Source organism: Podarcis filfolensis, assembly GCF_964270895.1.
Source record: "Podarcis filfolensis genome assembly, chromosome: 15".
Lineage (NCBI taxonomy): Eukaryota > Metazoa > Chordata > Lepidosauria > Squamata > Lacertidae > Podarcis > Podarcis filfolensis.
Window position 1 is genome coordinate 31,539,440 of NC_139618.1, and position 23,857 is coordinate 31,563,296.

The following is a 23,857-nucleotide window of genomic DNA, read 5'->3' on the forward strand; positions in this document are numbered from 1 at the left end:
AGGACAGCAACTCCCAAGCAGAAAGGGCCTTTTCTCCAGTTCTGAATATTCAGTCTCCAGAGCTTTCAGAATCTACCCTGGTACCAGTTTAAGGGCGTTGGCAGAAACCACGCCAACAAATTAGCCTTCTAAAAAGTAGGTGGGTTTCATCCTTTCAATGATTAGACTTTTTAAACTGAATAAAAATGAATGATTAATTAACATTAATTAAAAAAGGAGACTTTGGCAGCATGAAATGCTAGCTATCAGCAGGCATCATCTTAGAAGAAGCAAGCCTCCTTTCACGCTTTCATAGGATGGATTGCATCTTTGACGAAGGTGCCTCCTATGCCATATACATGGAATATCGTTTTTAAAAGTATGAGTTTCTTCTTCTAAACATTAACATCAGTCATTTGCTAATAGATAGATAGATAGATAGATAGATATTCTATGCCTAACCCAAAATCACAGGGTAGATCTACACACAGGGGAAAACCCGCTATAAATAAGTCAGAATTTATATGGTTATAACAAAAAACCGCTATGGAAAATCACAAAGAATTTTTTTTTGCTCTCCAGTGCCATCTGGTGTTACATGTTTATAACGCATTCAAAATGCTGGTGACCCAGACCGTGACAGTTTTTCTAAGCAATAAATTAAAGCTGAATTTCTAGCCACTGCAGTAAAGAGGCTTTGTTGGATGCCCACAACTTCTGCTGTTACAGTGTTATGAGAAAGGGAGAAAACTTTTCTCAGTCCATCTTCTTCTCTGTGTCAAGCATAATTTTATACACCTCTGTTATGTTGCGTCTTGCATTGTGTATAAACTGAAACAAAAGCGCTTGAACAAAAAAATATATTAGGGCAGCAGGGCAAAGAAAACAAAACAAAAAACCAGAAAAACAAAACATCCCTCAAACACAGACAGGGAAGGTGCCAAGCAAAAGTTAAGTGCCCTTTCTTATAACTGCTGACCTACAAATGTTGTTGGACTACAACTCCCACTGGTCAGGGGAGATGGAAGCTGCACTTCAAAATGTGTGCTAGGCTGGGGTAGGCTGTATTAATTCAACAAGTTCACCCAGATACAGACTTGTGATGGGGAAATTCATCATAATCGATATCATTATTGTGTCATGAATTGCAAGCTATTCTGGGAAATACAGCTTGTCACTGGAAAAAGCTTCTTATTTTTAACTGGGACTGTTTCACACAGTGTAATTGCCCTAATCTGTGGAACAATTCCAAAACCGTAGCAGGTGCCAGTGGAAGGTGTGGAATGCGTATGGCTCTTGCTTACCCACACGCTCTTAGAAGCAAGCAGAATCCAAGATCCTGCCATAGAGTACGCAGAGAGTTAACAAGAGAGGTTCAAACCTGTAGAAACCGGTCCTGTTTTGCCAGCCACTCCTCTTGAGATACAGCCTGAGAGATCTCCCAGTACCCCAATAATAGCCAGTGGGGTTGGATTGTGCTTTGCTGTGGATAAACCCATTGTACTCTGTTCCTTTTCCCACCCACATCCCTTCCTTAAGTACAAGATGGTTCCAGAATAGCTCACCTGGCTAGTTTTCTTGTGTTGAGTACAGGACATTTGTGAGGTTTTTGAAGCAGCTGATCACACAGCCCAGGGGCTGACTATGTTACATATGTTTTTGTCTTTCTCGGTAGTGTCGTTAATTATTTGTGGATTTCCTAGTCCATGTTTCATTTGTATACCAGGCAGGGCATATTATTTTATTTTTTGAACATAAATACAAATCCCTTTTCTCGCCAGTCTGCCCTTACTGGGGACCCCGAAAAATCTTTTTTCACTGTGGCCTTTTTTCGCGGTGGCCCTGGGAACAACCAGGAGTGCATACTGAGGATCCCAATGGTTTATTTGCAGGGATGACCTCACCCATACGCCTCAACTGTCCTGTTTTAATCTTGGAATCACAGAAGACAATCTTGGCTTCTGATTGGATCATGGAATGCCTTGAGTTTTGGTCCAGCACTCTGGAACGAGTCCTCAAGACTGGACCAAAAGACGCTCAGCCTGGCACGAGTCAGCTGGGTGGCACTAGAGTGCCGGAATGAAAGCCACAAGTCTTGCAATATCATGTGTGTGAGAAAGCTCAGCCAAAAAAGAAGCGCCCTGATTTGGGTCCCAAGAATGCTGGAGAGTATGACTTTCACTGTTGTCTGTCCTCAGGTATCAGTCTGTACAGATGCCTAGAGAAGGAGGAGGCAGCAGAGTGGGTTTGTATCACCATCTACAGAACTCTTTCTGGCTTTGCCAAGGTTGTTTCTGCTTGACCTGATAGTTCCTCCATGTGCCTATTTCAGAACAGTCCTCATTCAAGAACAGGATGTTTCCTTGATCGAAGCAGAGGTGCTTCAGAGTGTCCCTACCTATTAGAAAATTGTATTTAGTGCTCAAATGATTATCCCCCTCCACATCACTATTGAATACTATATAAAGTGGCTCCTCTCAGCACTGAGCATTCACATCCAGCAGCCACCATGAAGTGCAATAACACGGCATTCCTGGTCCTCATCATGGGATTATTGGCACCTTGCGCTAAGGCACAGTATTTCTTTCCCCCTTCAGAAGGTAAGAATTCTGGTCCTTAAATGCATTAAGTGTGCAGTATGCCAGGCCTCTCTGTAAGGACCCATTTATGTATTTTTACTATACTATTGCAAACAATGACTCCCTCCACACCAGATATAAAAAGCGCATGGATCCAGTTTTCTTATGAAACCACCATGGGACTCTTTGTAGGGTCTCATTGTGGAGCTTGCATCTTTGGTAGAGATGATATCAGGTGTAAGGTTCACAAATGTCTTCAAATGGCATTATGTCCTGTGTTTCAAAGGATGAGATGACATATATTGTACTTGTGGCATTTCCTCTTCTCGTCCTTCCTCCAGAAATTATGCCTAGAAAATGCGCACTCACTCCAAAGTATGGAAAATGCAATTTATCCCTTCCACGTTTTTACTATGATGTCAAGAGCAACATGTGTAGGAAATTCATTTACAGTGGTTGCGGAGGCAATGGAAACAACTTCGAATATTATTACCAATGTGTTTTGAAGTGTCAACAGTTTGGTAAGGACAATTAATTCCCCCACCCCCTTTCCTTACACCTTTAAAACAACCAAATGTTTGAAGTGAAAATCTGTTGAAACGTTGCCTTCTGTATTAATGTGGTTTCACACTCACATCAAATGTGTAAGATTTGTCTTCTTGCCCTTTTCACAGCACTTCTAACGTTCAGGTCAACAGCAGATATACAAGGTAAGAGTTGTTATGGTTGTCTGCCGTGTGATTCAAAAATTGAGTTGGAGGTGGGGGGGGGGGGGAGCCTGTCAATATGATAATATGATAGGCAAGCCAGTCAAAGACAGGACATTAGCTGCAAGATGATGAGCAGGGACTGCTTCAGCCTGCTACTTTATTCTGTGGGACTAGGGAGCAGATCTCTATATGTCGGCCATTTCCCTTCCATATTTATCCTTTTAATTGAAATTACTTCTGTTGGAGGGGTCTTCTTCAACACCTGACACTACTGCATACCACTCCAGGGTTCCTGTCATTGCCCACTTGGAAGAGATAATCTCAGCAGTTTGAATCATAGATGTAGGGCTTTGAAATAGGATTTACATCTACCATGGTAAAAGGTAAGGGGACCCCTGACCATTAGGTCCAGTCGTGGCTGACTCTGGGGTTGCGGCGCTCATCTCGCTTTATTGGCCGAGGGAGCCGGTGTACAGCTTCCGGGTCATGACTAAGCCGCTTCTGGCGAGCCAGAGCAGTGCACAGAAACGGCGTTTACCTTCCCGCTGGAGCGGTACCTATTTATCTACTTGCACTTTGACGTGCTTTTGAACTGCTAGGTTGGCGGGAGCACGGACCAAACAACAGGAGCTCACCCCGTCACGGGGATTCGAACCGCCGACCTTCTGATCGGCAAGTCATAGATGAGCTTATATACTGTATTGGTCTGAATATAAGCAGCACCTTTAAAAGTCGGGGGGGGGGGAGTAAAAAAGACAAAACCCCAATATAAGCCGCTGCCTATATATAGGCACTCTCACCCGTTCCGTTTTACCGTATATCTTCTTTCAGCAGCAATATAGTAAAAGCCAGTTTTTGTAAGGTCATGAATTTAAGCCGCACTTTAACTTTTCACGGTCGGGGAAAAAGGTGAGGCTTATATTCAGGCCAATGCGGTATGTGTGAGCTTTCCACATACTGCTTTTCTCCTCCAGACCCACCTCCGAAATGCAAACAGCCATTAATATTAGGAGACTGCAAAGCAAGTAAACGGCGCTATTATTACGATGCTGGGAGAAAGAGATGTTTCGTGTTCATATATAGTGGATGTGGAAGCAACGGGAACAATTTTGATTCTTTCAGGGAATGCTACGAGGAGTGTGAAAAGTATGGTAAGAATGAGCACTTTTAATCTTTTTTCCCAATCAACCCGAAGAACTTGCACTTTTTGCTTAACTTTATGCATGCTCTAGTGCAAGCTTCCTCAATCTCGGCCCTACAGATGTTTTTGGCTTACAACTCCCATGATCCCTAGCTAGCAGGACCAGTGGTCAAGGATGATGGAAATTGTAGTCTCAAAACATCTGGAGGGCTGAGGTTGAGGAAGCCTGCATTAGTGCATAAAGCCTTAGCCCACAAATATCTAAAGCAGTGGCGGCCAAACTCGGCCCTCCAGATGTTTTGGGACTACAATCCCCATCATCCCTGACCACTGGTTCTGTTAGCTCGGCATGATGGGAGTTGTAGTCTCAAAACATCTGGAGGGCCGTGTTTGAGGAAGCCTGCTCTAGTGGCATTGCAGCTCCGCTACAGCATCATATTGCCCTATAGACATGCCGGGGGGGAGAGCTTTGGTATTAAGAGGTTAGCATGTTGGGGAAATTAGTTCTCTGATTTAGAAAATCAGCAGAAATGCAGCGTTTGATGCAAGAGTGGGAAAGCTTGATGCTAGAGCAGAAAAAGAGTGCTGGCTTCAAAGGGGAAAAAATTGAGTCTAGCATTAAGAAAAGAAAAGTTGTTGTTTTTTAATGTTATAATTTGAAAAATGACAAAAGACACCTGAACACCTGGCTGAACAAAGGGTTTTGTACTGGCATCTGAAACATATCAGACTATGTGCCAGGTACTGTATCTAATCTGATTCTGCTCCACCACTGGCACATGGAGATTAATGGGAAAGGGCAAGGCAGCCTTATGGGTCTCAAGCTGAGCTCCAGGATACTAACATCCATTTCATTTCACTTCTAATTTGTATATTATGTTTCTGCATCACTAAACACAAGGCAATTTACAAGCTGAAGAAACAACAAAATAGATGGCAAAGAATGACTAAGTTACAATCAATAAAAACAATGGCAAGTTGCATTGCATAAAATACGACAAAACATACAGAGCCATGCAAAAGGATCAAATGGAGAAACAATTGGGGTGAAGAGTTAGTCTAGATTGCTCAGGAGCAATTGCAGCCTGAAAAAGGTCTCTCATGGTTCTCCTTCTCCTTATAACAGAAACACCCGAACATCTGATAAATCCTGACAAGCTTGAAGGTAAAAGTTCCATAGCATTTTCCTTCTGACTCTCATATGCATTTTGCCTTCCACTCCTGCTGGCTTTCTTTAGTTCTGATGCAGCCTGTTCCTTAAGGCCTCCTTCACTGTGTCTTTCTTAGCAGTTTTCACCAGGATCCAAGGGCTTGTTTCCTCCCAATACATCATGGGATCTGGCCAGAAGCATCCGTTGCAGCCCCTAAGCCAGTGATGGCCAAACTCGGCCCTCCAGCTGTTTGGGGACTACAATTCTCAGCTCTCAGCCTCCGCCGATTGAGGGAATCCCCGGCCGCGTCATCCCCTGGACAGCCAATCAGCTGGCTCGGGGTGTGTGGCCTGCCCAATTTAACGCAGGGGCGGCCAGGGATCTCCCTCTTTTGCCGCCTCTAATTGCTCCCATTAACCTTACTTAATTGTGTCATGTGTCTTTATTTCCACTGGGGGAGGGTAGGAACTCGCCACGCAACTTATGGCTTGGGGAGGGACAAGATAATGTCCCAAGAGGACAGTTGTCTTCTGCATGTGTCATTCAGTTCTGAATTCAAAGTTCTCAGCCAAAAGTTTTCACTCTTTTCTTCTCCAAACTACATATTGGTCTCTCAGCCCAAGAAGCTTAGGACACCCCCTACTTCCCTCTCTCCTCTTAGGTTCAAGGGTCTATTTATTGACAGTGGAAGAGTATCTGAAGCCGTGTATGAGTATGGAGCCTACTGCCCCTATTGCTATTGCTATGTCCTTCTACTGATCTCCTTGCCCACCATGCTTCCTCACCTGCCATAGCAAGCAAGACTCCCCTTGCTTATACCATAGAAGGTGGGCATGGAAGGGGAAAGGGGGTCCCTGAAGCAAAGAGGGTGGGATGTGAGGTAGTGCCCCACTCTCCCCACTGCCTCAGAATGCGTTAGGCAGGAAACCCAAGACTCTCATTTCACATCTTGATCTGTCTCTTTCTATGAAGCTTGGCTGCACCAAATCAAAGGCTGTTGGTGCGTTTTCTGTGATAGTATGCTAAATCTACCTAGAGACATCTCAGAAGGCATAACCTCATCCTACTTAAGTCCAACTGGTCTCTTCCATCTGTGCTTTATCCACTCTTGTCAACGTGGCTGTTGGATCCCAGGGCAGAGTTCTCCTAATTGTCACTGAGATCATCTCAGGTGTTGCAACCACAAGCACGAAACCTTCAAATTCTGTTTTCTTCAAGAAATGAAGTAACAGATGTGAACCTTGTTTCTGCCCTTCTCTCCCCCCTGCAATATCAGACTTTCTGCGTGATTATTGTGACCAACCCCTAGACGTGGGATGCTGCAACAAGGACTTACCTCGCTTTTACTACGATTACAGTAGCAGGACCTGTAAGCCGTTCAACTACGGTGGCTGTGCAGGGAACAGGAATAACTTTGAGACAGAAAATGAATGCCTTTGGGCATGTGCAGCCGATGGTAAGGGCACAGAAATGTTTAGAACTTAGAACTTTCATTATTCTCTGAATGTTATTTATGCAATGATTGTGTTCCAACTGCATCAGTTCAACATCCTCATTTCATAGGAGAGGGGGAAGCTCTGTTTCTTGGAATAGCCTTTGAGTTGTGGATTAAGGTAGCGAAAGGTGCATTCTGTTTGATGCATTTTATTGAAAAAATGTCAAAGGATCTGGTGGTGGAGGAAGGAAAAGCAACAACAATAACCCACAAAATGGTTGGCAGTTGCAAGAAAGATGGTATCTTTTTGCTGCAAGCTACTCTTTCACCTACTGTTTCAGCTACTAGGGATGTGGGTGGCACTGTGGGTTAAACCACAGAGCCTAGGGCTTGCTGATCAGATCGGTGGTTCAAGTCTCCATGACAGGGTGAGCTCCCGTTGCTTGGTCCCTGTTCCTGCCAACCTAGCAGTTCGAAAGCACATCAAAGTGCAAGTAGATAAATAGGTACCACTCCGGTGGGAAGGTAAACGACGTTTCCGTGCACTGCTCTGGTTCGCCAGAAGAGGCTTAGTCATGCTGGCCACTTGACCCGGAAGCTGTACGCCGGTTCCCTCGGCCAATAAAGCAAGATGAGTGCCGCAACCCCAGAGTCGTCCGCGACTGGACCTAACGGTCAGGAGTCCCTTTACCTTTACTATTTCACCAGAAAGCTAGATGAGCACTGTTCCTCTTGGCCAATATGACAAAAGAATCTGTCTGCCCAGAATTGTAATGAATAATCAATTTTTGAAAAGTTTCTGAAAATTAGTAAAAAGGTAAAGGACCCCTGAACGGTTAACTCCAGTCAAAGGTGACTATGGGGTACGGTGCTCATCTCACTTTTCAGGCTGAGGGAGCTGGCCTTTGCCCACCGACAGCTTTCTGGGTCACGTGGCCAGCATGACTAAACCGCTTCTGGTGCATGGAAGACTGTGATGAGTGCCAGAGCACATGGAAATGCCATTTACATTCCTGCTGCGGTAGTATCTATTTATCTCCTTGCACTGGCATGCTTTCAAACTGCTAGGTTGGCAGAAGCTGAGACAGAGCAATGGGAGTGCACCCCATCATGTGGGCTCGAACCACCTGCTCTCCAATCAGCAAGCCCAAGAGGCTCAGTGGTTTAGACCATAGCACCACCCATCTCCCCACAAAGATTAGTAGAATGACCTGGTGATGTGCCAAGGCATGTCACACGTTGGTAATGTACAATTCCATAGTGATCCGTGGCACTCATATCAGTACATTCCACACAAGGTCCTGTATACCTGAAGGAGTGTCTCTACCCTCATCGTTCAGCCCGGACACTGAGATCCAGCTCCGAGGGCCTTCTGGCGGTTCCCTCATTGCGAGAAGTGAGGTTACAGGGAACCAGACAGAGGGCCTTCTCAGTAGTGGCGCCCGCCCTGTGGAACACCCTCCCTTCAGATGTGAAGGAAATAAGTAGCTATCTTATCTTTAAAAGACATCTGAAGGAAGCCCTGTTTAGGGAAGTTTTTAATATTTAATACTGTATTGTTTTTAACACTTGATTGGAAGCTGCCCATAGTGGCTGGGGAAACTCAGCCAGATGGGCGGGGTATAAATAATAAATTATTATTATTATATTATTATTATTACTGTCTTGAGTGGTTATGCTAGCTAGAAATTTCAAGTAGCCGCATACATGTACCTGTAAATCTATGGCCTTAATTGAGGAGCAAATACACTTAATTGAGGTTGCGTGAACATTCAGATTTCTTCTTCTTCTTCTTCTTTGAAGTGAGGTGACCATAGGGTGGCAGTCTTTATTTTTTGACTTATGCTGTGCACATGCTATACATCATGACTCCCCACCTCCACCCAAAACTCCTGGGTAGTGAAGGGTGAACCCTCAGAGAGCTCTAATTACCAAGGGCCCTTAATAAACTACAGTCCCCAGGATTCATTAGAGGAAGCCTTGTGCTTTAAATATATGACGTAGCTTTAACTAATCCAAAGGTGATGATTTGGTGGTTCAGTTGCCACAGCATTCCTCTGTGTGTTTGTGGCTGTACCTCATTGGTTGTGAGCGTGCTCAGAGCTGTGTTGCTGAATGGCAAATCTCCTCAAAGACAAGCAGGGGAGCAACAGAGAGTATTTCCTGACCTTAAGGAACTTTTCCTTTCTTTCGTTTAGCATCTGATATCTGACCTTGCTAGAGGGAGAGTCAGCAAGCAAGCAATAGTGAGTCCTTTTCTATAATCTCGTTTTGCTCCCCCACCCCCTGCCTTGAATTGGAGAAGTAGGAGGAGAAATAGTGGGTGGCTTGTGTATGTGACATCTGCCCCCTTTTCTTTCCACCATGCCTAATTTTATAAACTTGTATCGTGCACCCCCTAACTCAGCAACCCCGCAAGCTAAACAGCCCCCCAAAGTATAGTTTCATCTTGGTGGAAATAGGTCTCAGCTGCACCGCCACATTTAATTGTTCCTACCTACCTCTTCTTTGGGACGCGGGTGGCGCTGTGGGTTAAACCACAGAGCCTAGGACTTGCCGATCGGAAGGTCGGCGGTTCGAATCCCTGCGATGGGGTGAGCTCCCGTTGCTCGGTCCCTGCTCCTGCCAACCTAGCAGTTCGAAAGCACATCAAAGTGCAAGTAGATAAATAGGTGGGAAGGTAAACAGTGTTTCCGTGTGCTGCTCTGGTTCACCAGAAGCGGCTTAGTCATGCTGGCCACATGACCTGGAAGCTGTACGCCAGCTCCCTCGGCCAGTAAAGCGAGATGAGTGCCGCAACCCCAGAGTCAGCCACGACTGGACCTAATGGTCAGGGGTCCCTTTACCTTTACCTTTACCTCTTCTTTCTTCAAGTTCACATTGAGTCTTTGTGGAGGGCTTGGCCTCTTCTATTTTCAGATTCATTACCATCTGATTGGGTCCTATGGAACAACGGCACCAGAGGAAGCCAGGATGCGCATTCCCAAAAAAACTATGCCTTCATCTAAAGGCTTCATTCTTGCATGCTTGTCAATAAACTCACCTGTTCTTCTTCTTCATCCTGCAGGCTCTGTTTCTTGAGTATTATTATTATTATTATTATTATTATTATTATTATTATTATTATCACCATCCCAAATGTCTTAAAATCCACATATTCTTAGTGTGAATGTGGGGAGAATAAGAAGTGATGAACGTTTAAACCAGGGCAAGATTATTTGAAGCAGGGTAGCAACTCCCAGTCAAAAAGAGGTTTTACCTTAATATGGAGTTCAGAGGAATACACCATCTATCTGCCTCCAATGTGGCGAGTCCAGATTAGTTAAATGAAAAGAGCTGCTAGGAGGGGATTGATGGAAACTATGAGTTGATAGCACAGTATGTGTGGGCTTTGTTGGGGATAGAAATCTCCCAACTAATTCCTTATATATCTTTGAATCTGATCTAGGGTCCACTTTGTAAGAACCTGGGGAATTATTTCAAAAACTAACAATTTGCTAACCAAGTAGCCTCCCTATATGATTGTAGCTGCTCCATAAAACTGTCCCCAAGAATTCCAAAATTCTCCATATTAAGTAGTTCAAAATAGTACATAAGCAAAGCCATAAAATTATAAAACTGGACTGGCATAGTCCCAGGGCTCATCCACACTTAATTTTTGCCTTGCTCTTTCCAGGCACAGGTCAGTGTTTAAAAGCTCTGTACCTAAGCAGGGGTTTTTGGTATGTGTAAATTGCTCTGAGCTTTCCCCCTGAAAACCTGTTCTTTAGTGCTCCATTGGAGCAAACATTAATTTGGGCTTTCCGTGGATTGACATTTGCTCTGATTGAGCTTTAAAGAGCAGGTTTTCACAGGGAAAGCTCCAGAACAGAGGTGGATAAACCAAGTAGTATTTTGAGAATTTTGTTTTGAATAGCTTACCATTGACTTATCTAGTCCCAAGATTTCTCCACCATAAGTCAACTTTGCCAAGAAATATTCTCAGGGAAAGAGAAATCACTTCGCTGTAGTAAAACTGAGAACTGTTTCCATATATATTAGTGTTTTGCTAAAGGCTCATCCACACTTCTGCTTCTCTTGTGCCTAGAAAGAATGGGTCTGAGCCGTTTTCCCTTTGCTCTGCTCCTATCCCTGAGAAAACCCTCTCTTTATTGCTAAATTGGAGCAAAAGTCAATCCGGAGAAACCCCGAATTGCTGTTTGCTCCTAGGTAAAGGTAAAGGGACCCCTGACCATTAGGTCCAGTCGCAGACGATTCTGGGGTTGCGGCGCTCATCTCGCTTTATTGGCCAAGGGAGCCGGCATACAGCTTCCGGGTCATGTGGCCAGCATGACTAAGCTGCTTCTGGCGAACCAGAGCAGCGCACGGAAATGCCGTTTACCTTCCTGCCACAGCGGTACCTATTTATCTACTTGCACTTTGACATGCTTTCGAACTGCTAGGTTGGCAGGAGCTGGGACTGAACAACGGAAGCTCACCCCGTCGCGGGGATTCAAACCACTGACCTTCTGTTCGGCAAGCCCTAGCTCTGTGGTTTAACCCACAGCACCACCCGCTGTTTGCTCCTATTGAGTGCTAAAGAGTGGTTTCCTCCAGAGGAAAGCAGCTGGGAAAGAAGAAGTGTGGATAAGGCCTTAGTCTGCCTAAGGAAAGACTCAAGTAAAGAAGGGGACTTCAGCATTGCCCCTTGACAAAGGTCCCAGGACCATCGTCCCAACTGGGTTTCACTCCCTGAAGAAGCAGATCACACAAGCAGTTAATCTGTCCTCTCTGCACATTGAAATGCCAATACACCATTTGCCATCACACCCTCAAAGCAAACTCAAAGCACACCCTGTAATGCGAAAAGGTTGTATTTGTTTAAATATAGCAATAAGAACTCAGGGGATCTGCATAATCAAATAACTGAACCAATCAAGCAGATCAAATTAGTCCAAGCAGTAATTCAGGGAGGTATCATCTCCCTTCCTGCTCTACGGCAAAATATCAGGCCTCACCTGTGTCCCCACAAGAAGGACTGGGATTCTTCATCCTTGCCACTAGTGACGTGGACTATGAATGAGGCAAGTACACAAAACCCCACTGTTTCTGCATTCAACCAGGCACGCATGCCCAGCGCACAGGGCATCCACATGAAGCATTGCATGGCAAGGTGACAAAAGAGTGCCTGCACCCAAAACGCCTTAGGAATTCTACCCAACAATGTCAGAAGGCATGACTTTACCTGCCCCCAACAATCCCTTGTTGTTTGTCATCAGGTGCCAGGAAGTACAGGTGCCTAGAGAAGGAGGAGGCAACAGAGTGGGTTTGTATCACCATCTAATGGAAACAGAACTCTTTCTGGCAATGCCAAGTTTATGCTGATTGACCTGATAGATAGTTCCTCTATGTCCCTAGTTCAGAGCAGTCCTCATTTGCAAGCAGGAGGTTACCTTGATCTGAGCAGAGGTGCCTCAGAGTGTCCCTACCTATTAAAAAATTATGTTCAATGTCCAGGTGGTTATCTCCCTCCACATCACTATTGAATACTATATAAGGAGGTTCCTCTCAGCACTGAATATTCACATCAACATGCAATGCAATAGCACTACACTCCTGGTCATTATCATGGGGATACTGGCACCTTACTCTAAGGTGCAGGGTTTTTTCCGTTCAGCAGGTAAGCCTTCTGGCCTTCTATGCATCAAGTGTGCAATATGCCAGGCCTCTCTGCAAGTTAGGAATGCCCTTCAGATTGGACGGGATTGGGCAGGTTGGGCATTGGGCATCATCATGGCGACAGTTCTCTGGCATGTGTAAGTCACCATTGACTCTGGGAGACTCAGAGAAATGCTCTGCTTTTTCACCTTTTGTTCAGCCTGCCTGTATCCTTGCCTCTACACTTTCACCCTAATGAATACATAGGGTCCCATCTGTGCTCTACCTTTAAAGCAGTATTATTCCCCTTTAAACTGCCATGGTTTCTACGAAAGATTCCTGGAAGTGTAACTTGGTCAATGGGCTGAGAGTTGTTCGGAGACCCCCTTCTCCTCAATGTACAAGCCTTCTTCCCAGGCAAATTTGGGAATTGTTGCTGTGGGAGGGGGCTTGGGGTCTCCTGACAAGTCTTATTCCCCATGTACTTTGGGGAAGCCATGAATGTTTAAAGTGGTATAATAGTTTGAGTCTGCCCTGTAACTAGTGAAAATGGGAGGCAGACCCTTCTTTGTTACAAATGCAGTTTTATAAATTCAAGTTTGGAAGTCTCTTGACACATAAATCTACAGTAATAGGAAGTGTTCACCGGGATTTTAAATCGATTCCTTCTTTATAGTCTATAACTTCTTAAAGGTAAAAGCAACATCTCCCAGAGCTGAGGAAGCGCAGTTCCTGTTGAACAAATCCAGAAACGTCTCAGGAAAAAATGCTATACAAAAATAATGACATTGGAGAACCCATATTTCCCCTCCCCCTTGGAAACAATGGCTGCCTCTACACCATACACTTAAGGCACATGGATCCCTCCCACCCCAAGGCCTACAGTGGCCACAGAGCTACAATTCACAGCACCCAGAACAAACTACTGTTCCCAGGATTCTTTGAAGAACACAATTTGCTTTACACAGATAGTGTCTACACAGGCAACATCACATGAACTGATAGTGCCCTTTCTAGGAAAAAATTCCAGCTCCAGTTCGAAAGCATCACCTTCTTTGGCTTTTGGAGAGACATTCTTAACACTAAAAGAAAATGAAATCAATATGGCTAAAAAGCCCTTGGGCTAGCATCCCATGGGGTAAGAAATATAAATTATTTCATGATCTCAGTTTGGATTACAATAGCAAACTTTGCTCAAAGTCGCAGCTGATTCTACATTTGACTTGAGAATTATGGATGCACTGCATTCGACAACAACTAATACATTCCATGTGGGAATCTGCTGCCTTTAGTGCCTCGGTGTGTGTGTGTGTGTGTGTGTGTGTGTGTGTGTGCAACAGCTTCGTTGTCAGTGTGACCCCACAGACATTCACTGAATTGATTATTCTTAAGTGCTGCAGTCTTCTTAAAGGCTATGGGGAAAAACCACCACTGAACTCTACAACTGGACTCCAGATTGGGCTCTTTAATGTGTATGCCTCTTGGGTCCCAATGTGTAGGCTCCATCTTTGGCTACTTGGTAGAGAAGATATCAGATGTCGGGTTAACAAATGTCTTCAAATGGTATTATCTTCTGTGCTTCATAAGATGAGCTAACATATATGGTACCTGTGGCTGTTCCTCTGCCCATCCTTCCTCCAGGAACTATACCTAAAAAATGCACACTCACTCCGGATTATGGAAAATGCAAGACCTTCCTTACACATTTTTACTACGATGTTAAGAGCAAAACGTGCAGGGAATTCATTTACAGTGGTTGCGGAGGCAATGCAAACAACTTCCTAGATTTATACCAATGTGTTTTTGAGTGTCACCCGTCTGGTAAGGACAATTTTAATACCCCCTCCTTTCCCCTAAACCTTAAAAACAACCAAATGTTTGAAGTGAAAATCTTTTTAAAAGTTGCCCTTGTGTTTCTAGGGAGTGTTGTACTGAATTGATTCTCTGCTGCTGGAGGTGTTATGCTGCATCACTTTTTTTTTAAAAAAAGATGTTAATAGGAGTTGTTGTCCAGCAACATATGGTGACTCCATCTTTCCACACCCTTCCCCTACAGTCTCCCATGGCCCACAAATTCAACTTCAGAGGGGACCCCAAAATTCTTGTAAGCTGCCTAAGGTAAAGGTAAAGGGACCCCTGACCATTAGGTCTAGTCATCTCAATTTACTGGCCGAGGGAGCTGGTGTTTGTCTGCACACAGTTTTTCCAGGTCATGTGGCCAGCATGACTGAGCTGCTTCTGGTGAACCAGAGCAGCGCATGGAAACGCCGTTTACCTTCCCACTGGAGCGGTACCTATTTATCTACTTGCACTTTGACGTGCTTTCGAACTGCTAGGTTGGCAGGAGCAGGGACCGAGCAACGGGAGTTCACCCCGTCGCGGGGATTTGAACCGCCGACCTTCTGATCGGCAAGTCCTAGGCTCTGTGGTTTAACCCACAGCGCCACCCACGTCCCTTGTAAGCTGCCTAGGGAGGTGTTAACCCTGTAATAAGGGAGGATGTTAATATGGGAGTGTGCCCTTAGTTCTTACAGTAATCTCTAAATAAATAAAACAATTAGAAGTGTTTTTAGGGCAGTGTGACCCGTTTTCCAGCACAGGGTGAACTGAGCTGAGAGGCCATCCACCCACCTTTTCCCCAAAGCCTAACTTGCTTTGTGAAGGAGGCATGAGGGCTCTGTCTGACAGGGTCCTAGAGTCCTCCCAGACTCTCCCCAAAGCCTACCTAGTGCTTGCCCAGCTTTGGGAAGGTGATGGAAGGTGTGTACAGTGGTACCTCTGGTTAAGAACTTAATTTGTTCTGGAGCTCCATTCTTAACCTGAAACTGTTCTTAACCTGAAGCACCACTTTAGCTAATGGTGCCTCCCGCTGCCACCGCACCGCCGCTGTGCGATTTCTGTTTTCACCCTGAAGCAAAGTTCTTAACTCGAGGTACTATTTCTGGGTCAGCAGAGTCTGTAATCTGAAGCGTCTGTAACCCGAGGTACCACTGTAATGTTTAATGGAGATAGTACAGCCATAGGCAAACTCGGCCCTCCAGATGTTTTGGGACTACAACTCTCATCATCCCTGTCCACTGGTCCTGTTAGCTAGGGATGATGGGAGTTGTAGTCCCAAAATATCTGGAGGGCCGTGTTTGCCTATGCCTGAGATAGTACAATGTTTAATTAAGAACCGGATGGGAAAGAGCAGTTCCTGAATTAATCTCTAGCTAACTGTATCAGCTGTCCAATGGTCTGTTTTTCATTTCCCCGTAAAACTCTGTATCTAAGCTGTTTCACACTCACATCAAATGTGCTGTACAGTAAGACTGTTCCCCTTGTCCTTTTCACAGCACTTCAAGTACACAGGCTAATTGGGTGGAAACAAGGTAAGAGTTCCTGTGGCTGCTTGCAGCGCGATTCAGAAATGGAGTGGGGCAGATGCCTCTAAATATGAGAGTCAAAAGAGACAGGACATAAGCAGCAAGATGATGAGAAGGGACTGCCTCAGCCTGCCACTTTGTGGGACTAGGGAGCAGAGAAGGGAACCCTACGAGGGCATTTCATAGGATATGCAAACCATGAGCTCCAGGCCCCCCAAAATTGATGGGCATTTCCATTCAAATGGTCTCTGTGTGCCAAGCCTTTTGACTATGTGGGGCAGGACTTGAATTGAATTTTATTATTACGGTCACAGACCAGTTCCGGCTCACTTACAATATCATAAAACACAACAGAAATACATTGAATTGCATTTGGGTATAACAGAGGCAATTCAGATATAGCGGCAGTTAAAAATATATATTAAATCTTGATCACTAAAATATAACCTAAAATTGTCATTTAAAACCTTGATCATTTTGGTAGTACAGCTTGTTCCCTAAGTTTTATGGCAGTTGCACAGAATTTGACCACCCTTAGCGTGATCTCTAGATCCCTGTCCTCTACCAGGTGTTTTAGACATTGAAGTTCGGACCCATTTGGAGATTTTTGTGTAACAGGAGTGATAAATACCGAGTGTATATCCCCGTAGAAACGGCAGCGTAACAAGACATGAGAGACAGTTTCTACCTCTATCAAGCCGCAGGGGCAGACTTATTTCACATATGGTTTACCCTCGAATCTGCCCTGCAATAAGGCAGATGGCAGCACGTTGAATCTAGTGAGGGTAAATGACCGTCTGTATTTGGGTATTTGTAATTTTGACAAATAATTTGCTGGGGTAAATCCTCTCCCATTATCTTTTATTGCCGGGTGTTTATTCATCTCGCTCACGTGGCATTGCAGTTCCACATCCCAAATTCGTTGGCTGATTATTGCTCTAGCTTTCTCATAAAGCCATTTCTGAGCTTAGGGAAGAGAGGGGGTTGCGGGTTAACCCCTCCCACACACACGGGGGCTGGCCTTTTGCCCCCACGAGAACAGGGAATCCCCGGGCGTGCCTTCGACCCTGCCCGCCAATCGTCGGGCTGGGGAGGCGGGGCCTAGCATATTTAAGGCCAGGCACGCCCGGGGACTGCCCTCTTTCCCCTTCCCAGCTGAGCGGTTTGGAAGCGCCATCACCTTCCCCCAATGAAAAGGGTAGTCCGGTAGAGGACTCCGGGGGGCGTTGCCTTGTCCGAAACCTAGGGAGGTAAGGGCCTCCGGCACGCCCCCGAGCGGTGACACCCGTGGGATCCTAGTTGGCGTACTTCAACAGGACTCCCACGGCTTGTGGATAACCCTTCCCGGTCTCCATGCCGGGTAGTCGATAGGAGCCAATGCCTAAGGCCAATACCTTTCAATTCTGCAATCAATAAAGTTGTGGCCTTTTTATGCCCATTAACCTTAAATAATGTGTCCAGTGTCTTCATTTCACATGGGGGAGGGGACTTGCCACGCAACCTACAGCTATGAGGGCATGTGGGGAAAACCCCAAGCCTCTTAGCTTTTCATGCAGTGTAGCTTTCCATTTGGATTGGTAGGCATCCAGTAGGGGGCAGGACTTACCTTGGCTTCCCCCAATGTTTTATTCAAGTTGGCACCCCGATACAGAATCTTGGGGTCGAAGGGGCTGGGAAATGGGTGGGGTCTTTTTCAACACCCGACATTCCTGCATGCCACTCCAGGGTTCCTGTCATTGCCCACTTGGAACAGATAATCTCAGCAGTTTGAACTGCAGGACTTTGAAATAGGGTTTACATCTACTATATATGTGTGAGCTTTCCACATCCCCATTTCCTCCTCCTCCAGAGCTACCTCTAAAATGCAAGCGGCCATTTACATTTGGAAATTGCCAATCTAGTGTGCTACGCTATTATTACAACGTCAAGTTGAAGAGATGTTTCATGTTCATATTTAGTGGATGTGGAAGCAACGAGAACAATTTCCATTCTTTCAGGGAATGCTACGAGGAGTGTGAAAAGTATGGTAAGAATGAGCACTTTTTGTCTTTTTTTCAATCAACTTTTTGCTTAACTTTATGCATTCTCTAGTGGCATTGCAGCTCCACTACAGAGGCATATTGCCTTATAAAAATGGGGGGAGTGGGGTAGCTTTGGTACTAATGGGGTAAGCATTGCTGATTTGAAAAAAAGTCAGAAGAAATGCAACATTTGACGCTAGAGTGCGAAAGCTTGGTGCTAGAGCAGGGAAAGTGTGCAGGCTTCAAAGTGAAAGAAAATATTGTATAGCACTAAGGAAAAAAAGGGAAAGGGTGCAGAATTTTGTTTTTTTAATGTTATCATTTGAGAACAGTGACAAAAGTCACCTGAATGCATGCTGAACAAAGGGCTCTGTACAGTGGCAGCTCGGTTCTTGAATGTAATCTGTTCTGGAAGCCCATCTGGCTACTGAAACGTTCAAAAACTGAGGCGCAGCTTCCCATTGTTTGCAAGAGCTTCTTGCACTCAGTGGAAGCCACATCGCACGTTCAGGTTCTGAAAAATGTTTGAAAACAGCAGCATTTACTTTTCGGTGTTCAGGAGCCAAAACGTACAATAGTGGAGGCGTTCAGGAATGGAGGTTCCACTGTGCTGGCAATCTGAAACATATCAGACTAGGGACTCAGCTACATTAGTAAAAAAAAAACCACCACATTATGATTGCGTTAAAACACTGAGACACCAGATGTCGCTGTAGAGCTGAAATCTGAACTCGATGATATTTCCCAGTGTGAGCTTTGAAACTCGCCCCCCCAGTGTTTTTTTATAACTGTGTAGATGCAGCCTTAGGGGGGAGTATCCCTTGGGACAGTGGTTCTCAAACTTATTGCTCTGTGCCACACTTCCAAAATAAAGGTTTGCTTGCGCCATACCAAAAATTGTTATTGATAAGAAATATCTGTAAATAATTGCAACGTTCTATGTATAAGGTGATCCCCAATTTTAAACTTAAAAAAACTGGGGGTAAATATAGTATTATACATGGAAAAATGCAGTAATTATAAACAAGTATCTTTTATTGTCCTTGAATTCATAGAATCATAGAATCATAGAGTTGGAAGAGACCACAAGGGCCATCGAGTCCAACCCCCTGCCAAGCAGGAAACAAATTTTTCCTGCAAGAGTACAAGAATTTTCCTACCACACTTGCCATCCTCTCCTGCCGCACTGCTGTATCTAATTACTGTATCTAATCTGATTCCGTTTCACCTAAACTCCACTGGCACATAGATAAAGGGAGGATGTTAATTTATGTGCATATTCATGGGAAAGGACAAGACAGCCTACCGATCATTAATGGATCCTAAACTGAGCTGTAGTAAGTCCTTAGCATAGTGCTTTTTCAAGAACAGAACCATAACTAGAGTTGCTCTAGATTGCTCTGTAGTGATTGTAACTTTCAGCATAAAAATGGTCTCCAGTCTCTGCCATTTGGTTAACATGGTTCTCCTTCTCCTTATAACAGAAATACCTGAATACCTGATAAATCCTGACATACTTAAAGGTAAGGACCGAGTAAAGGAGGTCTCCATATCATTCTCCTTCTGACCTTCGTATGCATTCTGCCTTCCACTCCATTTCTTCAGTTCTGCAGCCTGTTTTTTCAGGTCTCCTTTGCCGTATCTATACTACTAAGCTGTTACTTTCTATGAAAGGCTGCACCAAATCAGAGGCTGTTGGAGAATTTTCTGTGATAGTATGCTAAATATACCTTAAGGAATCTCAGAAACCATTTAAGTCTTTGCATCTACACAGCTATAAAAAAAACACTCTGAAAATGCTATAAAAAAAAGTTTTAAAGCTCACAATGGAAAATCTCATAGAGTTCCAATTTCAATAAATTTCCACAGTGCTATAATGCATTTATAACTTCTTTTTTTAACCAAAGTAAATGTAACAAGTCCCAGCTGGTCTCTTTCATCTGTTGTCCACATTTCCACTCTTGTCAATGTGACTGTTGAATCCCAGGGCAGAGTTTTCATAATTGTCACCCAGGGCAGAGTTTTCATAATCTCAGGTGTTGCAACCAGGCGTTCCAAGTGGTGGGGGCTGAGGGGTCTTCAGCCCCCCGCCATTTTTTTCACTCCCCCAAAATCCTGTGGCTCCGCCCCACCTCCCCATCAATGTCACGTGGGGAGGAGGTGGCCCAGCTCCACACTCCCCAATACCCACCCAGCGTGCGAGGGCCGGCATCATGGCGGTGGGACGCCTGCCCAGCCCTGCCCAGTGGTGTGCCCCACGACATGGGGGCAAGTTGGGGCCCTTGGTTGAGACCACAAGTATGACACCTTAAAACTCTATTTCCTTCAAAGAACCAAGTAATAAATATGAACCTTGTTTCTGTCCTTCTCTGCCCCTGCAATATCAGAATTTCTGCTTGATTACTGTGAACAACCCCTAGACATGGGACACTGCCATAGTACCTTTCCTCGCTTTTACTACGATGACAGGAGCAGAACCTGCAAGCCGTTCAACTACACTGGCTGTGCAGGGAACAGAAATAACTTCGACGAGCAATATGAATGCTTTTGGGCATGTGCAGGCAATGGTAAGGACACAGAAAATGTTTAGAACTTTCCCAGAGAGGAACTTCCATTATTCTCTGAATGTTATTTATGCAATGATTGTGTTCCAACTGCATTAATTCAAAATCCTCATTTCATAGGAGAGGGAGAAGTCCCCTCACCCTCTCTGGTGGGCACCATTGTGGGCTGGTATTCCTCCACGCACAGGAATTTAATGTGGACTGGTTCTCTGACAGCAAAGGAAGCCTCTGGGCTGAGCTTGCTGCCTGGGTTATTGGACCATATAACATCGGTCTTGAAAGACCTACACTGGCTCCCAGTACATTTCCGAGCACAATTCAAAGTGTTGGTGCTGACCTTTAAAGCCCCAAACGGCCTTGGTCCAGTGTACCTGAAGAAGCATCTCCACCTCCATTGTTCTGCCCGGACACTGAGGTCCAGCACCAAGGGCCTTCTGGCGGTTCCCTCGCTGCGAGAAGCCAAGTTACAGGGAACCAGGCAGAGGGCCTTCTTGGTAGTGGCACCCGCCCTGTGGAATGCCCTCCCACCAGATGTCAAAGAGAAAAACAACTACCAAACTTTTAGAAGACATCTGAAGGCAGCCCTGTTTAGGGAAGCTTTTAATGTTTAATAGGTTATTGGATTTTAGTGTTCTGTTGGAAGCCGCCCAGAGTGGCTGGGGAAATCCAGCCAGATGGCGGAGTATAAATAATAAATTATTATTATTATTATTATTGGTCCCACCCGCTCACTTAATTAGCGAATCAAGAGCAGACATGGGCCACCAAAGGGTTTCTGAACATTCAGATTGGTTTGTTTTTTGTTTTTTACTATGAAATGAGGTGACCAGTGGGTGGCAATTTTTCTTTTTTGACTTAGGCTGTACACAGGCTGCACATTTAAAGCTCATGACTTCTCCCACAATTATCCTGAGTTCTGAAGTTGAACCTGCACTGAGCTCTGACTACAAGGGCCCTTAATAAATTACAGTGGCACCTCTGGATGTGAACGGGATCCATTCCGGAGCCCCGTTTGCATCCTGAAGTGAATGCAACCCGCGTTTTCGTGTGCATTCACCACTTCCGCACATGCGCGTGACATCATTTTGAGTATCTACGCATGTGCAAGCGGCAAAACCTGGAAGTAACGCGCTCTGTTACTTCCGGGTTGCCGCGGAGCACAACCCGAAAATATTCATCCTGAAGCATATTTAACCCGAGGTATGACTGTACAGTTCCCAGGATTCGTTAGGGGATGGCCAGGTGCTTTAAATATGTGGTGTTTATACAGCTTTAACTAATCCAAAGGCAATTTGGTGGTTCAGTTGCCATACCAGCCCTCTACATTTTGGGGGCTGAACCTCTGAACCATCCCCATTGCATCCCTTCCAAAAATGCCCTCAAGGTTATCCATGAGGGGACATCAGGGGCCAACTCCACACTGTCATTGTTTTGCAGAATTGACAGATCTCCCCCAACTTTAAAATAATAATAATATAATAATTTATTATTTATACCCCGCCCATCTGGCTGAGTCTCCCCAGCCACTCTGGGCGGCTCCCAATCAAGTATTAAAACAATACAGCATTAAATATTTAAAACTTCCCTGAACAGGGCTGCCTTCAGATGTCTTTTAAAGATAGGATAGCTACTTATTTCCTTCACATCTGAAGGGAGGGTGTTCCACAGGGTGGGCGCCACTACAGAGAAGGCCCTCTGTCTGGTTCCCTGTAACCTTACTTCTTGCAGTGAGGGAACCGCCAGAAGGCCCCCGGCGCTGGATCTCAGTGTCTGGGCTGAACGATGGGGGTTGGAGACGCTCCTTCAGGTATACAGGACTGAGACCATTTAGGGCTTTACAGGTCAGCACCAACACTTTGAATTGTGCTCGGAAATGTACAACACCATACCTTTTGAAGTAGGGAAGATGATAGGAAAATGCAGTAAAACTGTGGGAGAACATTCAATGGATTGGAAGTCGTATAACCCCAAATCTCAAACCACACACTCTTTCTTTACCCCACCAATGCATTTTATACTTTTTAGAGCATATAGAGGCAGCAGTGGGGGATTTCTGTCAAGCTCCTGTTCTCTGGTCAATCTGCTACCTGCACCACTCAACCGATTCTGCCATGTATGATGTGATAAACTTGTCTCATGTTTCCCGTAACTCAATGTCTCCACAAACTAAAAATACCCCCAAAACTTTCCTCGTGGTGGAAACAGGTCTCGGCTGCACCTTCACATTTAATTGTTCATACCTCTCACTTCTTTCTTCAGGTTGACCTTGAGTCCTTATGCAGAGCTCAGCCTATTCTATTTTCAAACCCGCTAACATCTCACTGAATCCAGTGGAACAAAGGCAGCAGAGGAAACCAGGAGGCATTCTTTTTCTCAGCTATGCCTTTATGCATATACCTATACACCAGGGTTGGGGAAGTGGCCCAGGCCAGTGGGCAGGATTCTGCTTTCCTCAAGCCCACAAGAGCCACTTTGACCCATCTGTCAGATGGCTCATCCTGCTGTACCAGTCTTTGCCAAAAATTCTCATGTTCTTGCCAATAAACTCACATGTTCTTCTGCACCCTGTGGGCTGTGTTTCTTGAGTGCTGTTGTTGTAGTTGTTGTCTTCAAGTCCACATATCCCTTTTGTGAATGTGGGAAGAATGAGAAGTGATGGTTATTTGAAGAAGGTAGCAACTCCCAGTCATAAAGAGGTTTTACTCTAATATGGAGTGTTCCAATTCATACATTATCTGTCTGCCTCCAAAGAGAGAGGTGAGTCCAGATTAGTTCAGTGGGAAGAGCTGCTATGAGGGAATCTATGGAAACCATGTGTTGACAGAACACACCATGTGTGGGGCTCCAAACATGCTTTCGTTCACCTTCTAGGCTGTGACTTCCCCTAATTATATTGAGCATGGCCAAGTTACTTTACAACCTGAGTATAATGTGACCTTGGTGCGGGTACCATTGCCTGTTCCATCTCAGGCAACAGAGATCAGGGATTGGATTTAGCCAGGAGGCCAGATCCAGATGTTTCCCCAATCCCCAGGGACCACTTTGACAGGTAGGTGTGAGGACCCACCTGCCAATCATACAACATCACCATGACATCAGGTGAAGTATTTCCTTGTCCCTGAGAATGGTTTTCCTTTGCAATCCTTGCTGTCATCACAGATCAGCTGACCAGCACTGACAGTAAACCTCACTAGACAAGGGACAAGTATTAGCCATTTTCAAGCTCCCAAACATTCCTCTGGACCCCCATCTTTACCTGCCTCACACCTGACGTC

The 23,857-nt window shown here is 45.0% G+C and overlaps 2 protein-coding genes and 1 long non-coding RNA gene across 3 annotated transcripts in view; 2 read left to right on the forward strand and 1 right to left on the reverse strand.

Annotated features, from left to right (window-relative positions):
• The window catches only part of LOC310750810, a 226,068-nt gene that overhangs the window by 183,172 nt on the left and 19,039 nt on the right, over positions 1-23,857 (reverse strand). The gene's annotated exons all lie outside the window — the stretch shown is intronic.
• LOC310750649 (carboxypeptidase inhibitor SmCI-like) lies at positions 2,340-10,050 on the forward strand. The gene is made up of 7 exons (XM_083589125.1): positions 2,340-2,579; positions 2,900-3,079; positions 4,243-4,419; positions 5,536-5,574; positions 6,837-7,016; positions 9,194-9,241; positions 9,915-10,050. The coding sequence occupies exons 1-6, from the start codon at positions 2,489-2,491 to the stop codon at positions 9,205-9,207; spliced, it is 681 nt and encodes a 226-aa protein (XP_083445251.1). The 5' UTR covers positions 2,340-2,488; the 3' UTR covers positions 9,208-9,241; positions 9,915-10,050.
• Positions 12,477-22,976, forward strand: LOC310750627 (carboxypeptidase inhibitor SmCI-like; the record flags this gene model as incomplete). The annotated part of the gene is made up of 7 exons (XM_083589080.1): positions 12,477-12,654; positions 14,274-14,453; positions 15,968-16,003; positions 17,847-18,023; positions 19,503-19,541; positions 20,406-20,585; positions 22,842-22,976. 7 exons carry the CDS (start codon positions 12,477-12,479, stop codon positions 22,844-22,846), a joined length of 795 nt encoding a protein of 264 aa, XP_083445206.1. The 3' UTR covers positions 22,847-22,976.